This window comes from Mustelus asterias, chromosome 2 (genome assembly GCF_964213995.1).
Source record: "Mustelus asterias chromosome 2, sMusAst1.hap1.1, whole genome shotgun sequence".
Taxonomy (NCBI): Eukaryota; Metazoa; Chordata; class Chondrichthyes; order Carcharhiniformes; family Triakidae; genus Mustelus; species Mustelus asterias.
In genome coordinates, this window is record NC_135802.1 from 74,026,044 (window position 1) to 74,050,970 (window position 24,927).

At 42.2% G+C, this 24,927-nt stretch overlaps 1 protein-coding gene across 5 annotated transcripts in view; it reads left to right on the plus strand.

The window, feature by feature from the left end:
* invs (inversin) overlaps positions 1 to 24,927 on the plus strand; it is a 241,063-nt gene that overhangs the window by 19,873 nt on the left and 196,263 nt on the right. For 3 of the 5 annotated variants that reach the window (XM_078237206.1, XM_078237231.1, XM_078237221.1), the window contains exon 2: positions 2,752 to 2,859. In XM_078237206.1, the coding sequence (XP_078093332.1) occupies positions 2,857 to 2,859 (3 nt within the window). In that variant the 5' untranslated portion in view covers positions 2,752 to 2,856. The remainder of the gene's footprint in view (positions 1 to 2,751; positions 2,860 to 24,927) is intronic. The other 2 variants (XM_078237213.1, XM_078237241.1) reach the window with 1 other exon arrangement.

Here is a 24,927-nt window from a genome sequence, read left to right on the forward strand (position 1 = left end):
GGCTTCTTTAACGTGTTTAGGGTGGAAGCTGGAGAAGTGGAGCATCATGAGATTGTCCATGGGCTTGCGATACAGTGAAGTGCTGAGGTGACCATCCTTGATGGAGATGCATGTGTCCAAGAATGTAACTGATTCTGGAGAGTCGTCCATGGTGAGTCTGATGGTGGGATGGAACTTGTTGATGTCATCATATAGTTGTTTCAGTGATTGTTCGCCATGAGTCCAAAGGAAGAAAATGTCATCGATGTATCTAGTGTATAGCATCGGTTGAATCTGTTGTTGACAGCAAAGCCCAATTCCCACTCAATTCCTTTTGCAGTGCCGGTAGAAAGTATAATTGAGCCTCACTTATTGATGTCAGCCAATCTATTCTCTTAGAGAGCAGACGTGTCAATGTTGAATTTATGTAGCTCATGGTTGATCAATGCGGTTTTACTTTGTCTGCTGACTGCAAGTCCTATGTGTGCCAGGCCACACAGTCCTGATGATCCAGCTTCCAAACTGGAGAATCTTCACCTTTTGTTGGGTACCCATTTATCATCTGTTTTTCAAGGTAGGATCTCAAATTCTCTCACGTCCATAGATAAAACAAATGATAGAAACTAGAAGCAGGAGTAGGCCATTTGGCCCTTCAAGCCTGCTCTGCCATTCATTTTGATCATGGCTGACCATCAAATTCAATATCCTGATTCATCACACACAGACGCACACGCACGCACACACACCATCAAATTCAATATCCTGATTCATCACACACAGACGCGCGCACACACACACACACACACACACACACACACACACACACACACACCCCCTGCATATCCCTCTAACCCCAGGAGCTATATTAAATCAGACAGTGTTTGAAATAAATGTTGGTGGGTCAGCATCTTATTGGCTGGGGGCTAGTGACTGACCAATAAAACACAGTGATTCCTCCTACCATTTGAGCCAACCCGTGGCACCCTTTACTTATGCTACTTCTCCACTTTGAACATCTCAACTGATACCTTCTCTTCTACAATTTTTTTATTACTTAGCACAATACCATAGCTACTCAGTTCAACCCAGTACACCAGTTTTCCCGTCTATGCCCATTGTTACCTGACTGAGTCATAATAACGAGAACTTGCATTCATACACCTTTTCTTAATGTAGAACAATATCACAAAGCATGACAATGGATGCAGGACCAAAGAAGTTGAGATCAGGATAAGTGACGAAAGATTTGATCAGTGGGGTGGATTGAAAGGAGAAGAGGAGGTCCGACCAGTGGTGGGGTTTAGAGAGGCTATTTCAGAGAATAAACTGATTAGGTAGGTGGGATAAGGACACAGAAACATTGAAAGGAAAAAAAGACTTGCATTTATATAGTGTCTTTCACTACATTGGTACATCCCTTTAAATGAAGTACTTTTTATTGATGTGCTATAAACGTAGAAAGCATGTGGATTAGGAGCAAGAGTGGACCATCCTGCTTTGCCATTCGATAACATTATGATCTGATTGTGACCTTTACTCCAGTTTCCTGCCTGCCCCACACACTGAATATTTTTAAGGCAGAGTTAGATTCTTGACTAACAGGAGAGCCAATGACCCTACCTCCACTGCTGTCTGATGAAGATAATTCCACAAACTCATGACCCTCCTGCGAGAAACAAATATTCCCCTATCCCCATGTTAAATAGGAGATTCTTATTTTTAAACCGTGTCTCCTCCTAGTTCTAGTCTCTCCGACAGGGGGAACATCTTTTTATGCAGCTGTAATTTGCATATTGGGAACCAACAAACAACAATGCAATAATGACAAGAGATTTGAAAAGTGTTTAATCGAGGAATAAATGTTAGCCAGGATATTGCAAAGAACTCCCATGTCTTTGAAATTATGCTACTGGGATCTTCTAGGTCTGCCTGAGAGAGCAGATAGCCCTTACTTTAATGTCTCATCTGAAGGACACCACCTCTTGACGATGCAATACTCCCTCAGTATTTCATTGGGAGGCTTTGGGAATCAGGAGTCGGTGTAGGTCATTGAGCTCTGATGAAGCATCATCAGATTCCCCATGATTCCCATTGACTTCAATTTTACTCCGACATCTTGGTGCTATACTTGGTTAAAAGGCTGCCTTGATGTCAAGGACAATCACTCCCAACTCATCTCTGGAATTGAGATCTTGTTCATGTTTGGATCAAGGCTATATTGAGATGTGGGGGCGAGTGGTCCTGCTGGAACCCAAACTTTGGTGAGCCGGTTACTCAACCTGCAAAACCAGGCAGTTCACTGTCAAACTGGAAAAACAAGTTAAATAAGTCTGCCAGCCTCATTTTAAATACATAAATTACCAACTATCTGAGAGCAGATTGTCCACTTTTTTTGTTTAGCACCCACAATTCTGATAAAGTTTCCAATTAATGGAGTAATGGCATCTGCCATCAGTTAGTTATATCCTAAAAGTTCGTTCTTTATTTGTCACATTTCATTTTTACATACAGTACTTTCCTACTGCAAATTTGCTATTGTGCAATATACATTCCGATTGCAAGACACTGAAGGCTCAATCATAGTTTTGCTTTATAACTTGCTCCATTCTGACATTAATGAGTACAGCTTTTGCTTTTCTATTTATGTTTAGTTTTTTTTTTAAAAAAAGCCTAAATGCTTTTTATTTTTCTATTTCATATTGTCATTTTTTTTGTCTTTAGATTTAAATATTTGCTTTAAAAGAACTGACACAATTCACTTTCTCCCTCCAGAAGAAATGAACCGTTTAAAAGGTAATTAATGATGTTTTGGATGCAACCATCAATGTCTCAAATGCTTTTAATTGGTTGGGAAGCAAGGCAAAAGATTTGTCAATCATGGTAAGTTCACCCTTCCTCTCTGCTTGTTTTTTTGATATTGTACAATAGATAGGTTAAGTGTTCTGTAGAAGACTGAACGTAACTGATGGTTCCAATGCTTCTTTTAGTTCTGTTCTACAAAACTAAGTTAACTCAAAATTTTACAGACCTTATCAGCCGTATTGCAGATGCAGGAGAAAATGTGATTTGGGGGGGGGATTTTGATGCTGGTGTGTTGAGCTCCGGGTGAGAGGAATAGCCCGGTATCTTGGTCATCCAGGGTCATCTTGCTTGGGCCTCCGGTGAGTTGTTGGGGAAAGGAGGGGACGCCTTCCTTATGGGCTGCCTTGCCACATCAGGTGCCCTCCCCCTCCCAGAAGATTTGTCCCCCAAGGGCGCGCTTATCCCCAACCTTCCACCAGCCTCAAGACTCCTTCATTGCCACACAGGCCTCACCTCCCCATCTCACCATGGAAACTCCTCCCTGCATTTACCTGCTCCTGGACTCTGGGACTTAGAAACTTGTAATTCCAGATTTGGCTACTGCTGTCACTGATGCGGCTGATACTACAGCATATCAGATTTGCTGGTATCTTTGTCTGGTGCTTCTGCCCAAGTGAGGGGCAGAAGTCTAATTTCCAGCTAATTAATATGCATGTTCAGGTCTGGGTCATCATCAAATCTCTGATATTTTACCGTGCAAGAATTGGTATTCTGAAACTCGCAAGAGGATAAAATATTCTAATGGTTAGCAAATACATACAGGGCTTTCTTTTTGCCTTTTAATCCAGAAACAATCCAAAACGGATCTTATTCATTACAATTTTTAATAATTTATTTAAGAGGTGGTAAATCACTGGGAAGCACCACCACCCAAAACCTTAAAAACATCAAGGTAAAATCTTTCTAGTAATAGTATTCTTATTGTATAAGCACATGAGATTAAATCAATGGCTCACAACTATTTACCTCAAACCCATCAGTTTCCTCTAGGCCTTTAAATATTAGAGACCTTACTGAACCGCGCATGGGCTACGATATTAGCTGTTCCTGTACAGATCACTGCTTAATAAGGAATAATTACGTGAACTCGGATTGAATTTGAACATGTATGCAGCCTGCATCCAGTGGAACTTAGAAAAATTAGAGGTGATCTTATTGAAACATAAAAGATCCTGAGGGGGGGGGGGTTGACAGTGTAGATGCCAAAAGGATGTTTCCCCTTGTGGGAGAGATCAGAACTAGGGGATACCGCTGAAAATAAGGGGCCTCCCATTGAAGTCCGAGATGAGAATTTTCTTTGAGGGTTGTGATTCTTTGGAATGTCCTGCCCCATACTTTGGTAGTGGCAGGGTCATTGATTATTTTTAAGACAGAGGTTGCCAACTTTGTAATGAACAAGGGAATCAGTGGGATTGGTTGTAGACAGGATAGTAACATTGTAGCCACGTCCAATTAATCATGATCTTTTGAATGGCAGGACAGGCTTTCTGGACTGAATGGCCTGCTGCTGCTCCTAATTTGTATGTTTGTAGCTTCCTTTTTTTGAGTTTTGATGGGAATAGTTAGTAAGTCTGACTGTATCTGTGGAGAGAAGAACAGCGTATAAGGCTTCAGATTGATGAAGTTTTATAAGAATGTCCAAAGATAGGTCATCGACTTGAAGCTTTAATACTGTTTCCCTTCTTACAGATTCTGCCAGATCTGCTGAGCATTTCAGACTTACAACATCTGCAGTATTTTGCTTTTGTATTTGAGCTTTGGTGGTTGGTGAATTCAAAGTGCCCCTGTGTAGCACCACTGGTTTGATAGATTATGCATACAATAGATACAGTGAACCTTGGGTTCAGTTTCTTGGTTCTTGTCTTATTATTAATTCCTGCGGTTTTTATATCCTTCTGTATCTTATCTTTCTAATGCAGGGATCACAACAACATTTTCACTTCACTTTTGCATTTAGTTATGTTGATCAATCTATTTCTAATATCATAAGCTAACTTGAGTGAAGTCGAGAATTGAACAGGTCTATATTTTTATTTTAAACATCACTTTGATAGATACAAGCGAGAAATGGCCTAAATTACTTTTAAAATCTATTTTGACCCTTGGTAATCTGGATGGTTTTAGAGCAATGCCTACGATCGACAAATATGTGCAATCCTGAAATTAAGTGCAGAATTTCCAATCCTGCCCGTGGCAGTGAGATGGCGGGAGCCAAAAAAATCAGAACACCGGTGTGAAAACTCAGCTGCCATCACACGATGGTGTATCATTAGGAAATGGGGTTACAACCGTATGAATCACACACTTCCAATAAAGATTTAATGCATCTCTGTGACATCACAAGGATACCAAAACTGTCTTTGGTGAGGTTGACATCACGTGAATTTGACGTTCACATGTTAATATTGTTAATATGTTAATATTTTCTAATTTTCCTAATCCTGACAGTGTGCAGCCCCAGCACCCAGCAGAGATGGAGAAGCCTACCGATTGCTATGCCCTGAAATCTGTGATGACCTTGGAGTATGTCCTCTGGCCGGAGCCCTGGAGAGTCTTGGCCTAATAAAGGCAAATACACCCTCCTCAGCCTGAGCAGCTGGGGTGGGTGTGGTCACAGGCAGAAGGGATTTGGAGTGACTGCACACCCTTGGATTGTCCTATGTAGAGGTCCTGGGATATCTGGCTGACCGTCATCCTCCCTGTGGGTATCTGAGGGCCCCTCCCTGAATCCTTGAGCAGGAGCATCTGGAGGGAGGTCAAGGCGCAAATCCCAGAGAACCTGCTGGACTGAGGTTGCCTTCGTTGTCGCCAACCTTGCCATGGCCTCAACTGTTTTTGTGGTAGCGAATTCTACAGGCTTACCATCCTCTGGGTGAAGAAAGTTTTCCTCATCTCAGCCCTAAAAGGTTTATTCTGTAACCTTAGAATATGACCCCTGGTTCTGGACACCTCCACCATCAGGAACATCCTTCTTGCATCTACCCTGTCTGGTCCACTTAGATTTTATAGGTTTCTATGAGATCCCCATTCTTCTTTACTCCAGTGAATATAATCCTAACTGATTCAATCTCTCCTCATACATCAGTCCTGCCATCCCAGGAATCAGTCTGGTGACGAGAGCTAGGATCCATCGAGTTGTGTGGTTCATTGCTGGTGCTGGTACATCCTCCTTGAACTGGATGAGGGTTATGATGTGAGTTGTCCCTCCTCCGATCTGGGATCTTTCACATTTGTTGTGGGTCAGCTCGCCCTGGATAAAGACAAAAGAAAGGAACGTGATAAGGCATGGAGCATAGGTTGAAAAGCTTGTACGTGCCCTGTGTGTGGTGAGCCCTCCCCAGGAAGGGCTGAGGATGGCATAGAAAAAGCATGATAGAGAAGGTGGTGGTGATGTGAAAGCTTCCGTGAGATAATCGGTGGTGATGTGTCCCCCATTAATAGTTGTGTGATATCCCTGAAGAGAGTAATCCTTTGAGTACATGATGCCATGAGGAGAGTTTGATATTAGAGGGAGTTGAAGGATGTCTTACCCTAGTGAGCAGATGTGACCACTCATTCTCCTCCTGTAGCGGATGGCGTTGCTGCTGCAATGGCCAGCCATGCGAACCTCCATTGTGAGGTCCAGCTGTGATGAGACTGATGTGCTTTCTGGAATTGTCTCTTGAGTCTAGAACATCCCTATGCTACCGCACTCCTTGAGGGCATTGGGCTGAAATGGGAAGCAGCTGCCTTCACATGGCTTGAAACCTTTCTCCTCCGGTCAGCAGACATCTGTGTGTCCTGGTGAAAGTGAAGCATGTGTGCTCTGGTGGCATTTCAATATGGCGCACAGAAGTGACAGGATGGACGAATCCGCTCCCAACCTGCCAGGTGATTTGGAGAACTACTCACCTGTGCATAATTAATAAACCACAAAAAATATAAATTTCAAACAACAGGAGAGCAAAATACTGTGAATGCTGGAAATCTGAAATCATGGTAGGTTGGTGCAAAAGGTTGGATCTCATGGGATAAAGGGGGAGGTGGCTAGATGGGTGGAGAACTGGCTTGGCAGATTTCCACTCCATCTGACGAAGGAGCAGCGCTCCAAAAGCTAATGGTATTTGCTACCAAATAAACCTGTTGGACTTTAACCTGTTGTTGTTAAAACTCTTACTGTGTTGGTCACAGAAGACAGAGGGTGGTAGTGGAAGGGTCTTTTTCCGGCTGGATGCCTGTGACTAGTGGTGTTCCGCAGGGCTCTGTATTGGGACCTCTGCTGTTTGTGATTTATATAAACGATCTGGAAGAAGGTGTAACTGGGGTGATCAGTAAGTTTGCGGATGACACGAAAATGGCTGGACTTGCAGATAGTGAGGAACATTGTCAGAGGCTACAGAAGGATATAGATAGGCTGGAAATTTGGGCAAAGAAATGGCAGATGGAGTTCAATCCAGATAAGTGTGAAGTGATGCATTTTGGTAGAACTAACGTAGGGGGGAGCTATACGATGAATGGCAGCACCATGAAGGGTGTAGATACGCAGAGGGACCTGGGTGTACAAGTCCACAGATCCTTGAAGGTGACGTCACAGGTGGAGAAGGTGGTGAAGAAGGCATATGGCATGCTTGCCTTTATAGGACAGGGCATAGAGTATAAAAGTTGGGGTCTGATGTTGCAGTTGTATAGAACGTTGGTTCGGCTGCATTTGGAATAGTGCGCCCAGTTCTGGTTGCCACACTACCAGAAGGACGTGGAGGCTTTGGAGAGAGTGCAGAGGAGGTTTACCAGGATGTTGCCTGGTATGGAAGGGCTTAGTTATGAGGAGAGATTGGGTAAACTGGGGTTGTTCTCACTGGAAAGACGGAGGATGAGGGGTGGCCTAATAGAGGTGTGTAAAATTATGAAAGGCATAGATAGGGTGAACGGTGGGAAGCTTTTTCCCAGGTCGGTGGTGACGTTCACAAGGGGTCATAGGTTCAAGGTGAGGGGGGAGAGATTTAACATGGATATCAGAAGGACGTATTTTACACAAAGGGTGGTGGGGGCCTGGAATGCGCTGCCGGGCAAAGTGGTTGAGGCGGACACACTGGGAACGTTTAAGACTTATCTAGATAGTCACATGAACGGAGTGGGAATGGAGGGATACAAAAGAATGGTCTAGTTTGGACCAGGGAGCGGCGCAGGCTTGGAGGGCCGAAGGGCCTGTTCCTGTGCTGTATTGTTCTTCGTTCTTTGTTCTAAAATGTTGGAAATACTCAGGTCTGGCAGCGTCAATAGAGAGAGAAAAGGTTATGTTGCAGGTCTGTCGCAGTCCTTAAGTGTTAATTCTGCTTCTCTCTCTGCAAATGCTGCAAGGAAATTATAACTGAAATTGTTGGAGAAAACTGCAAGAAATATGCTTTTTATTTTCTATCATTGGAATTTTCATTTATGAGGCAGAATATGCTTGTCTTATTTAACATACAGTCAAGTAAAATCCAATATTCCAATGCGGATTATGTTGCACAATAACAGTTAAATTGCTATCCATTTGGTGATCTGCAATTTCTGTAAAATAGCTTCAATGGAACGAGGAACACAATTACTACATAGAAACCTCATCTGTGTATTTGATTTTTTTAAAAACCACTTGGCATTTGTATGGTGTATTTCACAGCCACCAGATATATTAAAGTGCACTTCAAGTATAGCCACGGTTTTTATCTGCAAATGTCAATCATTTATGTTGAATTATTTTTCAATGGACAAGATTTTTTTTGTCAAAATGACCTGATCTAGCAGCACTCTAATATTTATGCATAAATCATGCAATGACTTCAGCTGAGGAAGAGGTGCACAGTTAAACATGAATTAACAAAGTTACTGTCTGAGTTGAGAATGGTGAGTCAGACAGTAAACAGCATTTTTGCTGCCTCTCTCTCCATTGGGCAGCACAGTGGTTAGCACTGCTGCCTCACGATGCCAGGGACCCAGGTTCAATCCAGTCTTGGGTGACTGTGTGGAGTTTGCATGTTCTTCTCGTGTTTGCATGGATTTCCTCTGGGTGCTCCTATCTCCTCCCATAGGCCAAAGATCATAGAATCCCTACAGTGCAGGAGGCCATTCGGCCCATCGAGTCTGCACCAACAACAATCCCACCCAGGCCCTATTCCCATAACCCCTCCTATTTATCCTTCTAACCTACGCATCCCGGGACACTAAGGGGCAATTTAACATGGCCAATCAACCTAACCCGCACATCTTTGGACTGTGGGAGGAAACCGGAGCATCTGGAGGAAACCCACACAGACACGGGGAGAATGTGCAAACTCCACACAGACAGTGACCCAAGCCGGGAATTGAACCCAGGTCCCTGGAGCTGTGACGCATCAGTGCTAACCACTGTGCCACCGTGCTGAGATGTTCAGGTTAGGTGGATTCGCCATACTAAATTGCCCCTTAATGTCGCAAGATGTGCAGGTTAGGGAAATTAGTCAGATAAATAATGTGGGGTAACGGGAATAGGGCCTGGGTCGGATGCTCTTGTCAGAGAATCGGTACAGACCTGATGGACTGAATGGTCTCCTTCTGCACTATAAGGATTTGTATGATTCTATTGAATGTTGTAAAATTGCTGTGTTTGCGCAGAGGTACGAACTGTATCTGCCACAGATATTTAGGGCAAGCAATTACAAATACAAGTATATTTTTAACAAGTAATAAGTTAATGATAACAATTAACCTGAGTGTAAGGTTTCATCCCTTCAGGTAAAAGAGCAGGAGATATGATTTAAAAATAAATGCTTAAAACCAATTACCAGGTTGTAGCTGGCCATTTTGGATCTAGGGAAATACTACTGAAGTTTGAGGTGGGGGATGGGCTGATTAGGAGTAGGGAAACAATGGCTGGATAAGAGTGATAAACATGATGTGGAGATGCTGGCGTTGGACTGGGGTAAGCACAGTAAGGAGTCTCTCAACAAAAGGTTAAAGTCCAACAGGTTTACTTGGTAGCACAAACCACAAGCTTTCAGAGCGCTGCTCCTTCATCAGGTGAGTGGGAGTTCTGTTCACAAACAGGGCATATAAAGACACGAACTCAATTTACAAAATAATGGTTGGAATGCAAGTCTTTCCAGGTAATCAAGTCTTAAAGGTACAGACAATGTGAGTGGAGAGAGCGTTAAGCACAGGTTAAAGAGATGTGTATTGTCTCCAGCCAGAACAGTTAGTGCTTAGTGGATGTCACACTATCTGTAACCTCCACGACTTGCCTGGGCCTGCAAAATCTCACTAACTGTCCTGGCTGGAGACAATACACATCTCTTTAACCTGTGCTTACCCCTTACTCCACTCACATTGTCTGTACCTTTTAAAACTTGATTACCTGTAAAGACTCGCATTCCAACCATTACTTTGTAAATTGAGTTTGTGTCTTTATATGCCCTGTTTGTGAACAGAACTCCCACTCATCTGATGAAGGAGCAGCGCTCCGAAAGCCTGTGGCTTGTGCTACCAAATAAACCTGTTGGACTTTAACCTGGTGTTGTGAGACTTCTTACAAAGAGTAATAAAGCCACAGATGCTCAGAGCAGTGTGTTTGGAAGCAGACGGATAGGAAGGGAAAAGTCTGCTGATCCTTTGTGTAAGTGGGAGCAGGGAAAGAAAGCAGATGTGATGTTGGGTGGCTTAACATAGGCTTCAGCAAAATGGAATCATGGAGAACAGTAACATCCACATCTCAGAAATGTACCAATATAGAAAATGCTGGAAAATCTCAACAGGCCTGGCAGCATTTCTGGAGAGAGAATAGAGCTAATGTTTCGGGTCTGGATGATCTTTTGTCAGTGGAAGAAAATGGAGAATAGGACAAGATTTATACTTTTGAGATGAGGAGTGGATGAATTGACAAAGATGTAATAGACAAAAAGACGAAGGGAATGAAAATGGTGGTGATCATGGCTAAGAAGAGTGTTGATAGTTAAGAGATCAGAATATGTAAATGGCAGAACAAAGGTAAGCCGAATGTCAAAAGACAACCTGAGGCATGTAATGGATGGCCCTAGTGGAATGAGAGGGGGGGAAGGAAGACCATGCAGGAGAAAAAAGATGGAAAGCAAGATTTTTAGAAATTAGAAAAACGATGTAAGAAATGAAAATAAAATAATCCAATGGAATGAAACAAAATAAAACAAATGGAAATGGGATGAAGATGGAGGGGAGAGTTCATGCTCTGAAGTTGTTGAACTCAATGCTCGTCTGGAAGGCTGCAAAGTGCCTAAATCAGAAGATTAGGTGCTGTTCCCCCAGTTTGCATTGTGCTTCACTGGAACATTGCAACAGACCAAGGACAGACATGTGGATGGTGTGTTGAAATGGCAAACAACAGAAAGGTCTGGGTGCTGCTTGCGGATGGACCAAAGGTGTTCTGCAAAGCAGTCACCCAATCTGCATTTGGTCTCTTTGGCCGCATTGGGAGCGGTGAATGCAATATACCAGATTAGAGGAGGTGCACGTGAAGCGCTTCTTCACCTGAAAAGAATGTTTAGGCCCTTGGATGGTGAGCAAGGAGGAGATAAAGGGGGCAGGTGTTGCACCTTCTGCAATTGCATAGGAAGGTGCCATGGGCTGGGTGTGAGGTGTTGAGTGTGATGGAGTGGACCAAGGTTTCCTGGAGGGGGTGGTCTCTACGGAATGCTGAATTTCAACAAAGCTTTGTTTCAGAGTCCAGCATCCACAGTAATGTGTCTCTTCAGCCTCTGTCTAGCTATTTCTCTGCCTCCTTATTTCATCATTTTCTCATGTGCTTCTCTTGTTATAGCGTTTTTCTCTTTTGTCCATGTGGTAAGTGGTGACATTGTATGGTATGATGGGGCTAGAAACCACTAATATTTAAATACTTTATTTGGGATATGTATTAATGAGAAATTGGTGCCCATACAATTCCTTACCCGTCCTCACTATTAACTGCTTGTATTTTTCCCCCATCAAATCGTGTCCCATGCTCCTTTACCTTCTCAGTACCCATTACTCTCAAGTGCTCTTCCTTTTAAATGGGTTTCTTCCTTATTCGTCTGCCACTAGCTTGAAACTTAATTCTATATCCATTACACCCTCTGCCTACTTCCTCATTCAAGGGCATGTTGTGATAGGCTAGAACTCTTTTATCTTTGTCTTCGTACCTATCAATTTATTTCAGAGGCTTTATTTCCTTCCAAATTTCAACATTTTGTTTGGAAAATTCAAATTGTACAGAAGAAGGAAACTGTCAGTTTGTCGTCCCCTGTCTTGTTCTGTGTTCTTGATCTCTCTCTTCCCCCCTCTCTCTCTCTCTCTCTCTCTCCTCCTCTCTCTTCCCTCTCTATCTCTATTTCTCCCTCCACCTTTCTTTTTCTGTTTCTCTCTTTTCCTCTTCCTCCCGCTTTCTCTTTCTTCTTCCCCTCTCTATTTCTCACCCCCTTTCTCTCTCTCTCTCTCTCTCTCTCTCTCTCTTCCCCTCCCCCCACCCTCTCTCTCAAGCTTCATCTCCTCTTTTGTCTTTCTATCCTTCACTTTTTGCAAGAACCATGAGCCACCTTTGACTCACCTGCAATATTTATGTTCTGGTATGACCTTTGCCTTGAAAATGCAAGGGAAAATGGAGTAGGTCACAATTTTGTTTGTTACAAGTATACAAGAATTTATAAATTTTACACAGGGTTTGGTTTCAGTTAATTTAAGATGTGCAATATTTTGGGAAGATGCAGCAATGCGAAATGGTGTGACTCTTACTTGGAAACTTGGCACCTCTAAACGATGCTGTTGAGAGGAAATACAAAATGATGACTGGGTATTTGCATAGCAAGAAAGGAGCAATGACTTTGGGTCATTCTTGTGCACTTCCGAGCAACAGGTTACACTGAAGTTGATTAAGTCTAGTTAGTTAGACAATAAATGGCCTGGAGAGACCAAGAATTAGTAACTTTCTTTTTCCTTTTTGTTAAAAGCTTTTTTTGTATTTAAATCTCTACAATGCACTGTAACATTGGAAGAGAATTTGGTTGCATGGTGAAGACTGATACATCCAGCAAGTGGATTATCTCAATGGGATAGCTATTAATCTTTGACTGTACAAAGGTGCCTACCCAAAACCTAGATAAGATGCAGATTTTAATTTGTAGAAGGCTAGGGTTTGTTTAGCAGATCCACTGTTGGTTGAGAGGGAAGATGGTACTTTAAAAAAAAATTACAGCTTCACAGAAATGTAACTTGGATACAAAATTGCCTGATTATATGTAGCTGGAATGCATTTATAATACAGAAGGAACCTGAAACGCACAGCCATTTGCTTTTACCCAGTCTTTACAGCACAGAAAGGGCAATTTAGCTCAACAAATTGATGCCAATGTTGATGTTCCACACAAGTCTCTGCATACATCTCGTATCTAACCCCATTAACATGCCCTTCCATACCTTTCTGCTTCATCTGCTTACCTATTTTGCCCTTGAATGTATCTGTGTTGTTTGTCTCAACTACTCCCTATGGTAATGAGTTCCACATTTTAACCACTTTTTGGATAAAGATGTTTCTCCTGTATTCCCAATTGGATTAATTCGTAGCTATTTTATATTATGGTTCTGGCCTTGCCTGCAAATGAAAATACCTTTGCATTTACCCTTTCAAAATTTTGAAGACCTCTATCAGGCTACCCTGTGGGCTAGGTCTTCTCTTCACCCTGTCTTTTTTTTCTTTCCTGATAACCTTTCAGTTCTGGCATCATTCAAAGAACTAAAACATACCTACATATGAAAATTTGTATTATTTTTTGGTTTATCAATAATGCAGTACCCGACTGCAATCATTCAAAAAAGCTGTTTGACTCTTGTGTGCAGCAAGTAAAGTTGGAATTTGGATAACCAAATTAATTTGTGAAATTTGGATTGCGAGAGCCCTGGAAAATTTGACATTGCGTAAGAAATTTGCATAGAAAGTTAACCAGTACTATTGGGAAGGGTTTAAACTAATTTTAGAAGGAGGGAAACCGGAAATACAGGTATAACAGAAAGGAGCAGCAGTGAAGTCTGAGCTATGAACCGCAGTACAATCAGAAATATCCCAAAAATTGAAGGACCAGATTGAGTCATATAACAAAAGTGGCAAAGGTACCATATGTGCATCAGTGTGATGTAACTGATAAGATTGGTGAGCTGTGGGCACAAATTGTTACACCAGATTCTAACATGATTGCATTGAAGAGACATGGCCCAAACAATGCCAGGAACTGGTTCTTAATATTCTTGATTACCAAGTATTTAGGAATAACAAAGAAGGAAAAAGGCGAAGGGGATGTGGTTGTGCTGATTAAAGATGTTCATGTTCTAAATAGAAAGGAAACACTATTCGTTCTGGAATTGAATCTGCCTTGAGTGAAGGAACAAAGTATTAGTTGTTACATTGTTGAGAGTTTTGTATGGGGCAGGAAGGCAGTAGATGAACAAATGTGTTGACCAATTTCAATGGCATAAAAAAAGCAGTAACATTAGGAGACCATAGTAACCTTAATATAGACTGGGAAAGGTGTAGTACTAAGGATAGAGAAAGGATTCTCTCCCCATTAATTTGGGCTCATAAGTGGAGTATGTTACAATAGGAGATCCTCTAGTTAATGGTGACCAGTACATAATTTTGTTTAATGTAATTACAGAAAGAGACCATTAAATATCGCTAAGATCAGACAATCAATTTCAGTGATTTAAGACAGATTGGCAATTCCAATGTAAAACAAGTGGATTGCATTCAGGGGAGAGACAGTTCAGGTTCAAACAAGACTTATTCCTTGAAGAGAAATAGTAGAGCATCAAAAATGAATGTGTGTTCTGTACGACAAAGGAAATAAAAGTTAAAATAAAAAGGAGGTTTATGACAGACTATGATATAGTTAGCAACCAGGAACATTACGGAAAGGCAATGCAAACATAAAATTTAATTCTAAACCAATTTATAAAAATATAGACTAAGAATATAGCCAAGGCAAAGGTTTGGTCTATTAAGGACCTTAATAGAAATCTTTTTATAGAGACAGAGCAAGCAAGAAATAAATACAGCTTTGTATTTATGTGCCTGTCACAATCTTAACATGCCAATGAAGTACTTTTGAGTCACCATTGTAATGTACACATAATCTTTCGTAAACAGCAATGTGATAATGAATAGACAGGGGCCTGAACCATAGCTATTCACAATATACATCACTGATTTGGATGAGGGAACCAACCAAGTTTGCTGATGACTTAAAAGCTGATGGGAAGATGAGTGGTGAGGAGGATGGTAAGAGGCTTCAAGGTGATTTAGACAAGTTGTGAGTGAGCAAATGCATAGCAGATGCAGTATAATGTGGATAAATGTGAAGTTATCTACTTCAGACAGGGAAATAGAATGGCAGAGTATTATTTAAATGGTGACAGATTGGGAAATGTTGATGTACAAAGGGACCTCGGTGTTCAAATACACCAGCCACAGAAAGCAAGCATGCAGGTCTAGCAAACAGTTAGGCAGGCAAATGGTATGTTGGCCTTTATTGCAAGAGGATTTGAGTGCAGGAGCAAAGATGTCTTCCTGCAACTGTGCAGAGTCTTGGTGAAATGACTCCTGGAGTATTGCTTGCAGTTCTGGTCTCTTTACCTAAGAAAGGATATATTTACTGTTATAATGGTCACAAGGGATTTTCAATAGTTCTCCCTGTGGGCCTCGTAAAATACGAATTTCCCTGTTAGGTGAATGGAGGCTCGCCCAGTGGGGAGGTTTAGAACCAGCTGGTCCCACTCAAGCTGGCAATCGAAAGACATTGCAATTGACCTGTATAGTATTGCTACTTTTTGGCACTTTGAACACATTTAAATAAAGGGTAATGGTGACGGAAGAGTGGTCTTGGTAAGATTGTTACTTTGATGACGAGAGGTAAAGCGAGCTTTTTTTCTTCCTTTTGGACCATCTTTATTGTTGAGACAAGTAATCCTCTGGTAAGAAAAATATATCTTTTTGATAAACCTGAAGCCTAAGATGCATGCAAAGAAGGTTAGGCCCAATACGCAGAGCACATGTGTTACTTTTTTTTGAGGCAACAATATTGAGGGGAACAAGAAACAGAAAGTGGTCCTGTTGACACGCGTAATAAAAAGCTTGATCTACCCAGATGCCCCGACTTCAAAATCTTTAATGAATTGACCAGAAACTCTCCATAATATTCCAGCGACATCACTTTAACAGAGCAGGGCAAACCCATGGGAATCCGTCACTGAATTTCTGACCAGGTTACGGAAATTGGCAGAGCACTGTGAATTTGGGCCACCTCTGAATGACATGTTGCAAAATAGACTGGCCTGTGGAATTAATATTGTGGCAGTCCAAAAAAAAAATTGGTAGGACCCAATTTGGATCTAAAGAAGGCCATTGAGATAGTTGTATCATTGGAGAATGGGGAGAAAGGAGCTCTGGAACTACAGGGGACATCAGACAGTAGTGTCCTCCAGTTTGGAAAAGGAGCCTCGTGCAATGTTCATTCCTCAACTGAGAGGTAAAATATCATAGAATCCCTGACAGCATTGGAGTCCAAGTTGCATCACCAGGCAGTCAAAGAAGGGCAGGAACAGCCTTCAGACTCCTAGGGAGCATGTTGTTGATGCCAGATGGTGGACTATTGCAAGTGCTGCAGAAGACCACAGTCGAGGCAAAGATAGAGGGGCAGTCAAAATGCACGCTATTTTGATAGAAGGCCAAAGCCAGTCCAGGACCATACCTTGTATGCCCACAACCAGGAACAGGGACAATGAAATTCAATCGCACCTCCACGACAAAGGTTGCCCCCAAAATGGTGGAGTTTTAGTAAATGGCCACCCATTAAAAATGGAAGTGGATATGGCTGCGGTCTCTGTTATGGGGGAGCAGACTTATGATCGCCTCCAGGCTGATATTCAGCTCCTGAACGGGGAACCATTGCAGACCAAGGGCACCATGGTGACACTAATGACTCTCAGGCAGCAGTCAACTCAACCTACGCTCATTGTATGGGGACAAGGATCTAGCCTTATGGGGAGAGACTGGCTCCAACAAATCAGACTGAACTGGCTGGAGATCTTCAGGCTGGGCATGGGATACTATACGAAGTCATCAAAAGTACCTTGAAAGCTTTCCAGGTAGGGCTTGGAAAAATAAGGGGAGCCAAAGCTAAGAGCTACACCGACTCCGATACTACGCCTACGTATTTTGGAGTGAGACCAGTTCCACACTCCCTATTAGAAACAGTTGAGTTGGAACAGGAATGCCTGGAAAAGTTGGGTATAATAAGACCTGTACAGTTTGCAGAGTCGGCCACGCTTGTTCCTGCCCGTAAGCTGGATAACTTGGTCTGACTTTGTGGAGACTATAAGCTTGCTGTCAATAGGGTTTCTAAACTTGACAGATGCCCATGCCCTGGATTGAAGATCTGTATGCCAGGTTAACTGGAGTTCAAGCATTTTCAAAGTTGGACATGAGCCATGCTTATCTCCAACTTGAATTAGACGAGCTTTCCCAGAAGTTCAATTCCTGCCTCGGGTCACTGTCTGTGTAGAGTTTGTATGTTCTCCCTGTGTCTGCATGAGTTTCCTCCAGGTGCTCCGGTTTCCTCCTACACTCCAAAAACGTACGGGTTAGGTTGATTGGCTTTGCTAAATTGCCCCTTAGTGTCAGGGGGATTAGTGGGTAAATACATGGGGATATGGGGATGGGGTCTGGGCAGGATTGTTGTCAGTGCAGACTTGATGGGCCGAATGGTCTCCTTCTGCAGTGTTGGGATTTCATGATTCTAAGTATGTTACCACTAATACAAACACAAGCCCACATGAGTACACTCGCCTGCCCTTTGGGGTCTCACCTGCATGCACCATTTTTCAATGGGTAATGGAGAACATTCTCCAAGGGTTACCTCAGACAGCAGTGAACCTGGAGATGGGCGGCACGGTAGCACAGTGGTTAGCACTGCTGCTTCACAGCTCCAGGGTCCCGGGTTCGATTCCCGGCTCGGGTCACTGTCTGTGTGGAGTTTGCACATTCTCCTCGTGTCTGCGTGGGTTTCCTCCGGGTGCTCCGGTTTCCTCCCACAGTCCAAAGATGTGCGGGTTAGGTTGATTGGCCAGGTTAAAAATTGTCCCTTAGAGTCCTGAGATGCGTAGGTTAGTGGGATTAGCGGGTAAATATGTGGGGGTAGGGCCTGGGTGGGATTGTGGTCGGTGCAGACTCGATGGGCCGAATGGCCTCCTTCTGCACTGTAGGGTTTCTATGATTTCTATGTCTTGGGCACAGGAACTTCAGAACCCGAACACCTAGCGAACCTGGAAGTGGTCTTACGGAGGTTCCCGGAGATCAGGGTATACCTGAAAAGGGAGAAAAAAAAATGTGGCTCAAGCAAGTATCATGACTTTATTTGGGTTATTTGGTGAATGCAAGGGCCTTCATCCAGTCGAAGGTAAGGTGGGTGCTATTAAGGAGGCACCAACTCCAAGGAACCACACGGAATTGAAATCCTTCCTGGGGTTCGTGAATTGTTATGGGAAGTTTATTCTAAATTTAGCTTCTTTACTGGACCCCTTTCATACCTAACTACAGAAATATCAAAGGTGGCCTTGTGGGGTGCCACATCTGGAGCCTTTCAAGAGCGTTAAATGGCAACTAGCTTAAAAAAATTAATTCCTGTCTGAATTTGAAAGCTGGCTTCCATGCTTTTGTAATCTCGGTTTGAAGGCTGGTTTCAATTTTGAAGAGGCATATTGTATCCAGTTTTCGAGACCTGGGGTCGGTTATAGGCCCCGATTGCTGGTCTTGTGTTGCATTGACCTCTTCGTCAAGGAGGGCGAGATGCAGCTGGACTTCGCCATCTACTGGGCCTAGGTCTCTCTGTGGGGCTTCTGGGTGATAATACAATAGAGTTGCAGAAACTTTGGTGAAACTAGACAGGTCCTTGATGTTGCTCAACAATCCTGCTGAGGCTTTGGCCTTTTGTTGCCCTCGACCTTGGGTCAACTGATGCAGTGGACAAATTCACTCAAACTCTCAAATTATTGTACAAGTCTCCATTATTGCACTCTACCAAGTTATCACAAAAGTATCAAACTCTGCTTTACAAACTTTAGTACACAAAGTATTAAACTTCATTGCAAAGTATTGAAAATATTACAAAGTATTCAACCTCTGTCCTCCATTGCACGCAAAGTATCTAACCTCTGACTTACTTCATTACACAAAGTATTCAAAAAAAATTATCACTCACGACTTAGATACTACCCATGCAAGGCAATCAGACACCCTCCCACTTTGTTCTAATGTTTCCAAGACCCAGACTTGGGGTTTCGCTGCTTCTTCGGTGGTTGACCCTGAGTTATGGTTCTCTATGTCTCTTTTTATACAGATCTTGCTGGCACTGATTATACTTCCAATCACATACTCACAGGATGGGCACTAATCAATCACTGTCTTTTTGATCACGAATGCTCGAGAGTAGTGTCTCTCTCGGGGAGTGTATTTCTCTTAGGAGCACAACACACATGGGTCTGTTCAATCACTGTCTGTTCGAGGCATTGTAACTGCCACTGTCCAATCAGCTCCTGTGCCTGTTCTTCACTGCACATCCTCTGCACAGCTTTGCTGCTCCAAGATCCTGAACCTGATGTAGAGTTAGATCTTGTAACCATCAGGATTTGCTGGTGCCTTCACTTTGCTGGTGTCTTTATGAATATACAGGTCAGGCTACATTTTTCAAGCTCAGTAGATGGCTTTGTTATCCTGCAGTTCATCATAAATCCTGAACTACTCCTTTTTAGCATATTTTTACTATTCTAAATGCCTGTAGAAGATTTCTAGATTACCTCTTGGGTTAGCTGCCAGTCTCTTCTTGTACTTTCTCTTTGCTTCTCATTTGTTTTGTCACTTCCATCATATTCAGCTTGGTTTACAATTGTATTATTCATCTGACATTTGCCATATACAGCCACTTTCTGCTACATCTTACTCTGTCTCACCCAGGGAGCTCTGGGTTTGTTTGTCCTACCTTTTCCCTTGTGGCAGTGTATCTTGACTATATCCAAACTATGTCCTCTTTGAAGGCAGTCCATTTTTCTTACTGTTTTGTCGCCGAGTCTTTGTTTTCAATTTCCCTGGGCTGAATCTGTTCTCGCCCCACTATAAAGTTGGCCCATCTCCAGTTAATACTTTTAAACTGGATTGCTCCTTGTCTTTTTCCAAATTGAACTTTACAATTTATATGATCCTCTAAATGGTCCCCCACTGACACTTGATTTATTTGACCCATCCCATTCCTTAGAACAGATCCAGTCATGTTTCCTTCCTCATTAGACCAGAGGCATACCAATCTAGAAAATTCTCCTGAACAAGCTCAAGGAACTTCTTCGCCTCTCTGCCCTATATAGTATTATTATCCCAGTCTATATTACAATAACCAAACCCCTCTTTATAACTGTTCTATAATTCTTGGACCTGTCAAATTTCCTTATAAGTTTGATCTTTTATATCTTTCCCATAGATAGCGGCTCATAGAATACACAAAGTATTGTAATCACACTTTTTTTTAGCACACTGAACTGGCCCAGTGTCCCTACAGTCTTCCCTCCTGTGTCATTTCCCCAGCCACAAATTCATCTGTTCTATCCTATTTTTATACACAGTGGCACTGCCACTGGTTGCTAGCCCTCTTCACTCTGCTCAGTAACATTCTTGACTCTGGCACCAGGGAGGCAACATAGCATCCTTGATTTATGTCTGTGGCCACAGAATTGCCTACCTGTTTTTCCAACAATCGAATCCCCTATCATTATTGATTTCCCAAACTTCTTCCTGCCCTTCCGATACAGCTGAACCTGGGGTGTGGTTTGTGGACCTGGCTTTGGCTGCACACTCCAACATCCCGCAGATTGAATACTGGTTGGAGAGAGAGTTGCACTTAGAACACCTGCATCATGTGTCTGGTCATTCTTGACTGCCTGGTGCCCCCCCCCCCCCCCCCCCTCGCATATCCTGAAGCTGTGGGATGACTACATCTATAACCGTGTTATTCATGTAGTTATTAGTCTCACGGATGCATCGCAGTGATGTTGGCTGTTGCTTAAACGCAAAAATCCAGAGCTATAGCTGCGGCACGTGTGATCCTCCTAGAGTTCGAACAAGGAAGAGAATATATATTTCAGAGGTCCCAGCTGCCCTGCCATGCCTATATTCATTTGACTATTACACTTATTGATGAGATCAATAAACTCACCAGATATTCACCACTCGGTTGCTTCATTTACGCTGACATTATCTTATAGGGAGGCTAGCCAAATGCTATTATCTAAAAGCCTTGGAATTTAATTTACTGAAAAATGCAGAACTCTTTAGTGTTACTATCCCTTGTTATTTAATTTTAACTTTTTGCCTAGATCTGATTAATTGATTGAGCGCTGATTGTAATTATATGATAAATTACAAAATTGTCTTCAGTTTTTTAGTTTTTGCAGCAATTAATCAATCAATCTAGCCCTAATTTATGGTTGATTAATTTAGATTAAATTAAAAACTTAAAACTCGCTCCATGTGACTCCTTATTCAGTGATACCACTTCGCTTCCAGGGCAGCCAATACCACTCTGCTGAGTCTCAGCTCCTACACTCTTTAATTCTCCACTCTTTTTAAACCTCTGCTCTGATCTTTGCTTCCATTCTTTTTAAATCTCCACTCTGACTCTTAAATCTTGCTCTTTTTAAACTTCCACACTCATCTCCTGCTCCTTTCTAAATCTCTGCCCTATCTCTCTGCACCTGCTCTTCTTTAAATCCCAATCTGCATCAGCTATTCTTTTTAAATCTCTGCTCTGAATCTCAGTTTTTGTTTTTTTAAGAATCTTTTTAAATTGCTACTCTTTTTAAACTTCCCTCTGACCTCTACTCCTCTCTTTAAATCTATACTTTGACCCTCCGCTCTTGCTCTTTTTAAATTTCTGCTCTAAGCTCTTGCTCTTAAATCTCCGCTTTGAACCCATGCTCTTTTTAACTGTCTGCTCTGACCCTTGACCCCCATTCTTTTTTCATTTCCCCCCTGGCTATTTTAAATCTCTGCCCCAGCTCCCATTCTTTTTCTGTTTGGATGAGTAAATTGCATCTTTCTTTACAAAAGAAAACCAATGACGTGAGAATTACACTAAGTGAGACGGGGAAGTTATGGATGGGATAGTAAAAGATTAGCATTTTTGAAAGTTAAGTTACCTGGGACCGACTGAATGCATCCTGGGTTGCTGAGCAAAGCAGAGGTAGAAGTAGCCAAGACTTTGGTCACAATCAGGACGGCATCTTGTGAGCTTGGTCTGCAGGCTAATGTTTCTCTTATTCCAGAAATGCTCACAATAGTTTTCCAAAAGTTGAGCTGATTCTGCAGGAGGTTGATCATGATGGTGGGTGGAGCGTAACTGTTTGGAAGAGTACTACCATCCTTTTAAAACTGTGCTAAAGGAAACTTTCAGGCGAGTTATTTGAAGATGATTTTGAATATTTGATCCTGGGAGTTAGTTATGAGCACTGTTATTAGCCAATAGGAATTCATGCAAAAGTTCTTCCAGCACTTTTTTTTTGTCTTTGCTTGTGGCTTCTAAGTTTGAAAGCTCTAGTTACTGTTTTCTTGATGGTAATTAAAATGTTTGTATTCACTTGTAAGTGAGAGAGAAAAAGATGGAGACTGTTAGCAGATTTCCCCTGAGTAAGGAAATAATCAAATAATCCTGCAGCAATGAACTGATTCAGGTTCTTACCTTTTTTAACAACAAACTTTCCTATACATTGGCCAATAGTAACTGTGATCTTGTATGACTGTTCTACAATATTGCATTAAATGACAAGTAATCAATGCAACCTGTTTCTTCCAGGAAATTACCAGACTTGCACTTTAGTTAGGCAAATGGTCTGAGTGTCCCAAGAGCTATTACTTCTGAAACGTACAGGTTCTACCTTCATATTAAAATAAAAGCAAAGTACTACAAATGCTGGAAATCTGAAATAAAATCAAAGTTTTGAAAATACTCAGCAGGTCTGGCAGCATCTGTTGAGAAAAACAGAGGTAATGTTTCGAATCGAAAATGGAGTTCTGAAAAAGAGTCCTATTCAACTCTAAATGCGAACTCCATTTCTCCCTCCACAGATACTGCAGAACCTTTTGAGTATTTTTTATACATTAATGGATGTGGGCATTGTTGGCTAGGCCAGCATTTATTGCCCAATTCTAGTTGTCCTTGAGGAAGCGGTGGTGAGCTGTCTTCCTGAATCACTACAGCCCAAGTGGTGTAGATACACCTACAGGAAGATTGCACGGGCCCATTTTTATATTTGAAATCTAAATTTGCTGTGATTTGGCAATTCTTGGCACCAGGTGAACATGAGTATGTGGCCCTAGGATTCAATGAGTGAAATTGAGTTTCCAGAGAAGGATATATCCATAAAACAGTAAAATGTTTTTAAAAACCTAGTCTCTGGCAGCTCCAAGTCTCCAGACTCAAGAGACAGAAAGGGATACCTCTCTCTCTGCAACTTCCAAAACAGCAACTCTGAGGGAAAGATCCACTCTCATACACCAGAATCTCCGAGAAGGAGACTTATCTCCTGGTAGATTCCACTCTCCAACTTCAGAGAGGGGAAAAGAGAGGCACTCCTCTCTCAACTCAAAAACAGCAACTAAGCTGGGATTTTCTGTGAAAGCATAGCTAGCTGTACCCAAACACATGACCTTACTCTGCCATCACAGGGAAACACTTTAAAAAAAACACTGCATTAGTTCAGATTAAAACAAACAATGTATCAATTACAGTTGACAGCTTTGACAAAGAGTCATCTGGACTCGAAACGTCAGCTTTTTTCTCTCAGACCAGCAGAGATTTTCCAGCGTTTTCTCTTTTGGTTTCAGATTCCAGCACCTGCAGTATTTTGCTTTTATATAATGTATCAATTATACTGCTGCAATCACAACAGAGGATGCTGGAAAATAGACAGAACAGCTTTGAGTGCAGAGAACAGATCCTGTACATAAAGGTAGAGTATCGTCACAACTATGGTTTCAGGATCAGGTCAGAGGCTGGAAATTCTCCAGCAAGTAACTCTCCTCCTGTCTCCCCAAAGTCTATTCACTGTCTACGAGGCACAAGTCAGGAGTGTGATGGGATACTCTCCCCTTGCCTGGATGAACACAACATCCAACAGCAGCCTGCTTGATTGCCACCAGCTTCAACATTCACTCCCTCCACCAGTGACGGACAGTAGCAGCAGTGTATACCATCTACAAAATGGTGAACTACAGCAACTCACCAAGTCTCCTGTGACAGCACCTTTCAAACCCACAACCCATACCATCTTGAAGGACAAGGGCAGCAGATGCATGGGAACACTGCTACCTGCAAGATACCTTCCAAGTCCTGACTTGGAACTATATCACCATTCCTTCACTGTCGCTGGGTCAAAATCCTAATACTGTGGGTATACCTACATCACATGGCTTGCAGTAGTTCAAGGCAGTGGTTCACTACCACCACTTTCTCAAATGTAATTAGGGATGGGGAATAAACATTGGCCTAGCTAGTGATACCCACACCTGTGAAAGAAAAATAAAGTTGCCTTGAGAATGTAATAGTGGGTCATTTCCTTGAGTCTCTGCATGAAGAAATGGGAAACTGTATATTGAAGTTTTCTGATGACATCTACATTGGTGACACTGTAAGCAGTGTAGATAGCAGCAGGAAATTGCAAAGGAACATTGATTTGTTTGGGAGGGAAACTGAGACAAAAGCAGGTATTCAAAATACAGTTAGATGTCAAATTGGGAGAGTTGGGATTTAATTTCAGTGACACTCCTGATTTTTCTTGTGTATTTATAATATGATAACTTACATTCTTTCATTACTTGAATTACTCTGGAACACCTAGATAACAAAGACACCTATGTCAGACTCCTATTTATTGACCACAGCTCAACCTTCAACACCATTATTCCTACGAAACTCATCTCCAAACTCTGTGGCCTGGGCCTCGGCTCCTCCCTCTGCGACTGGATCCTGAACTTCCTAACCCACAGACCACAATCAGTAA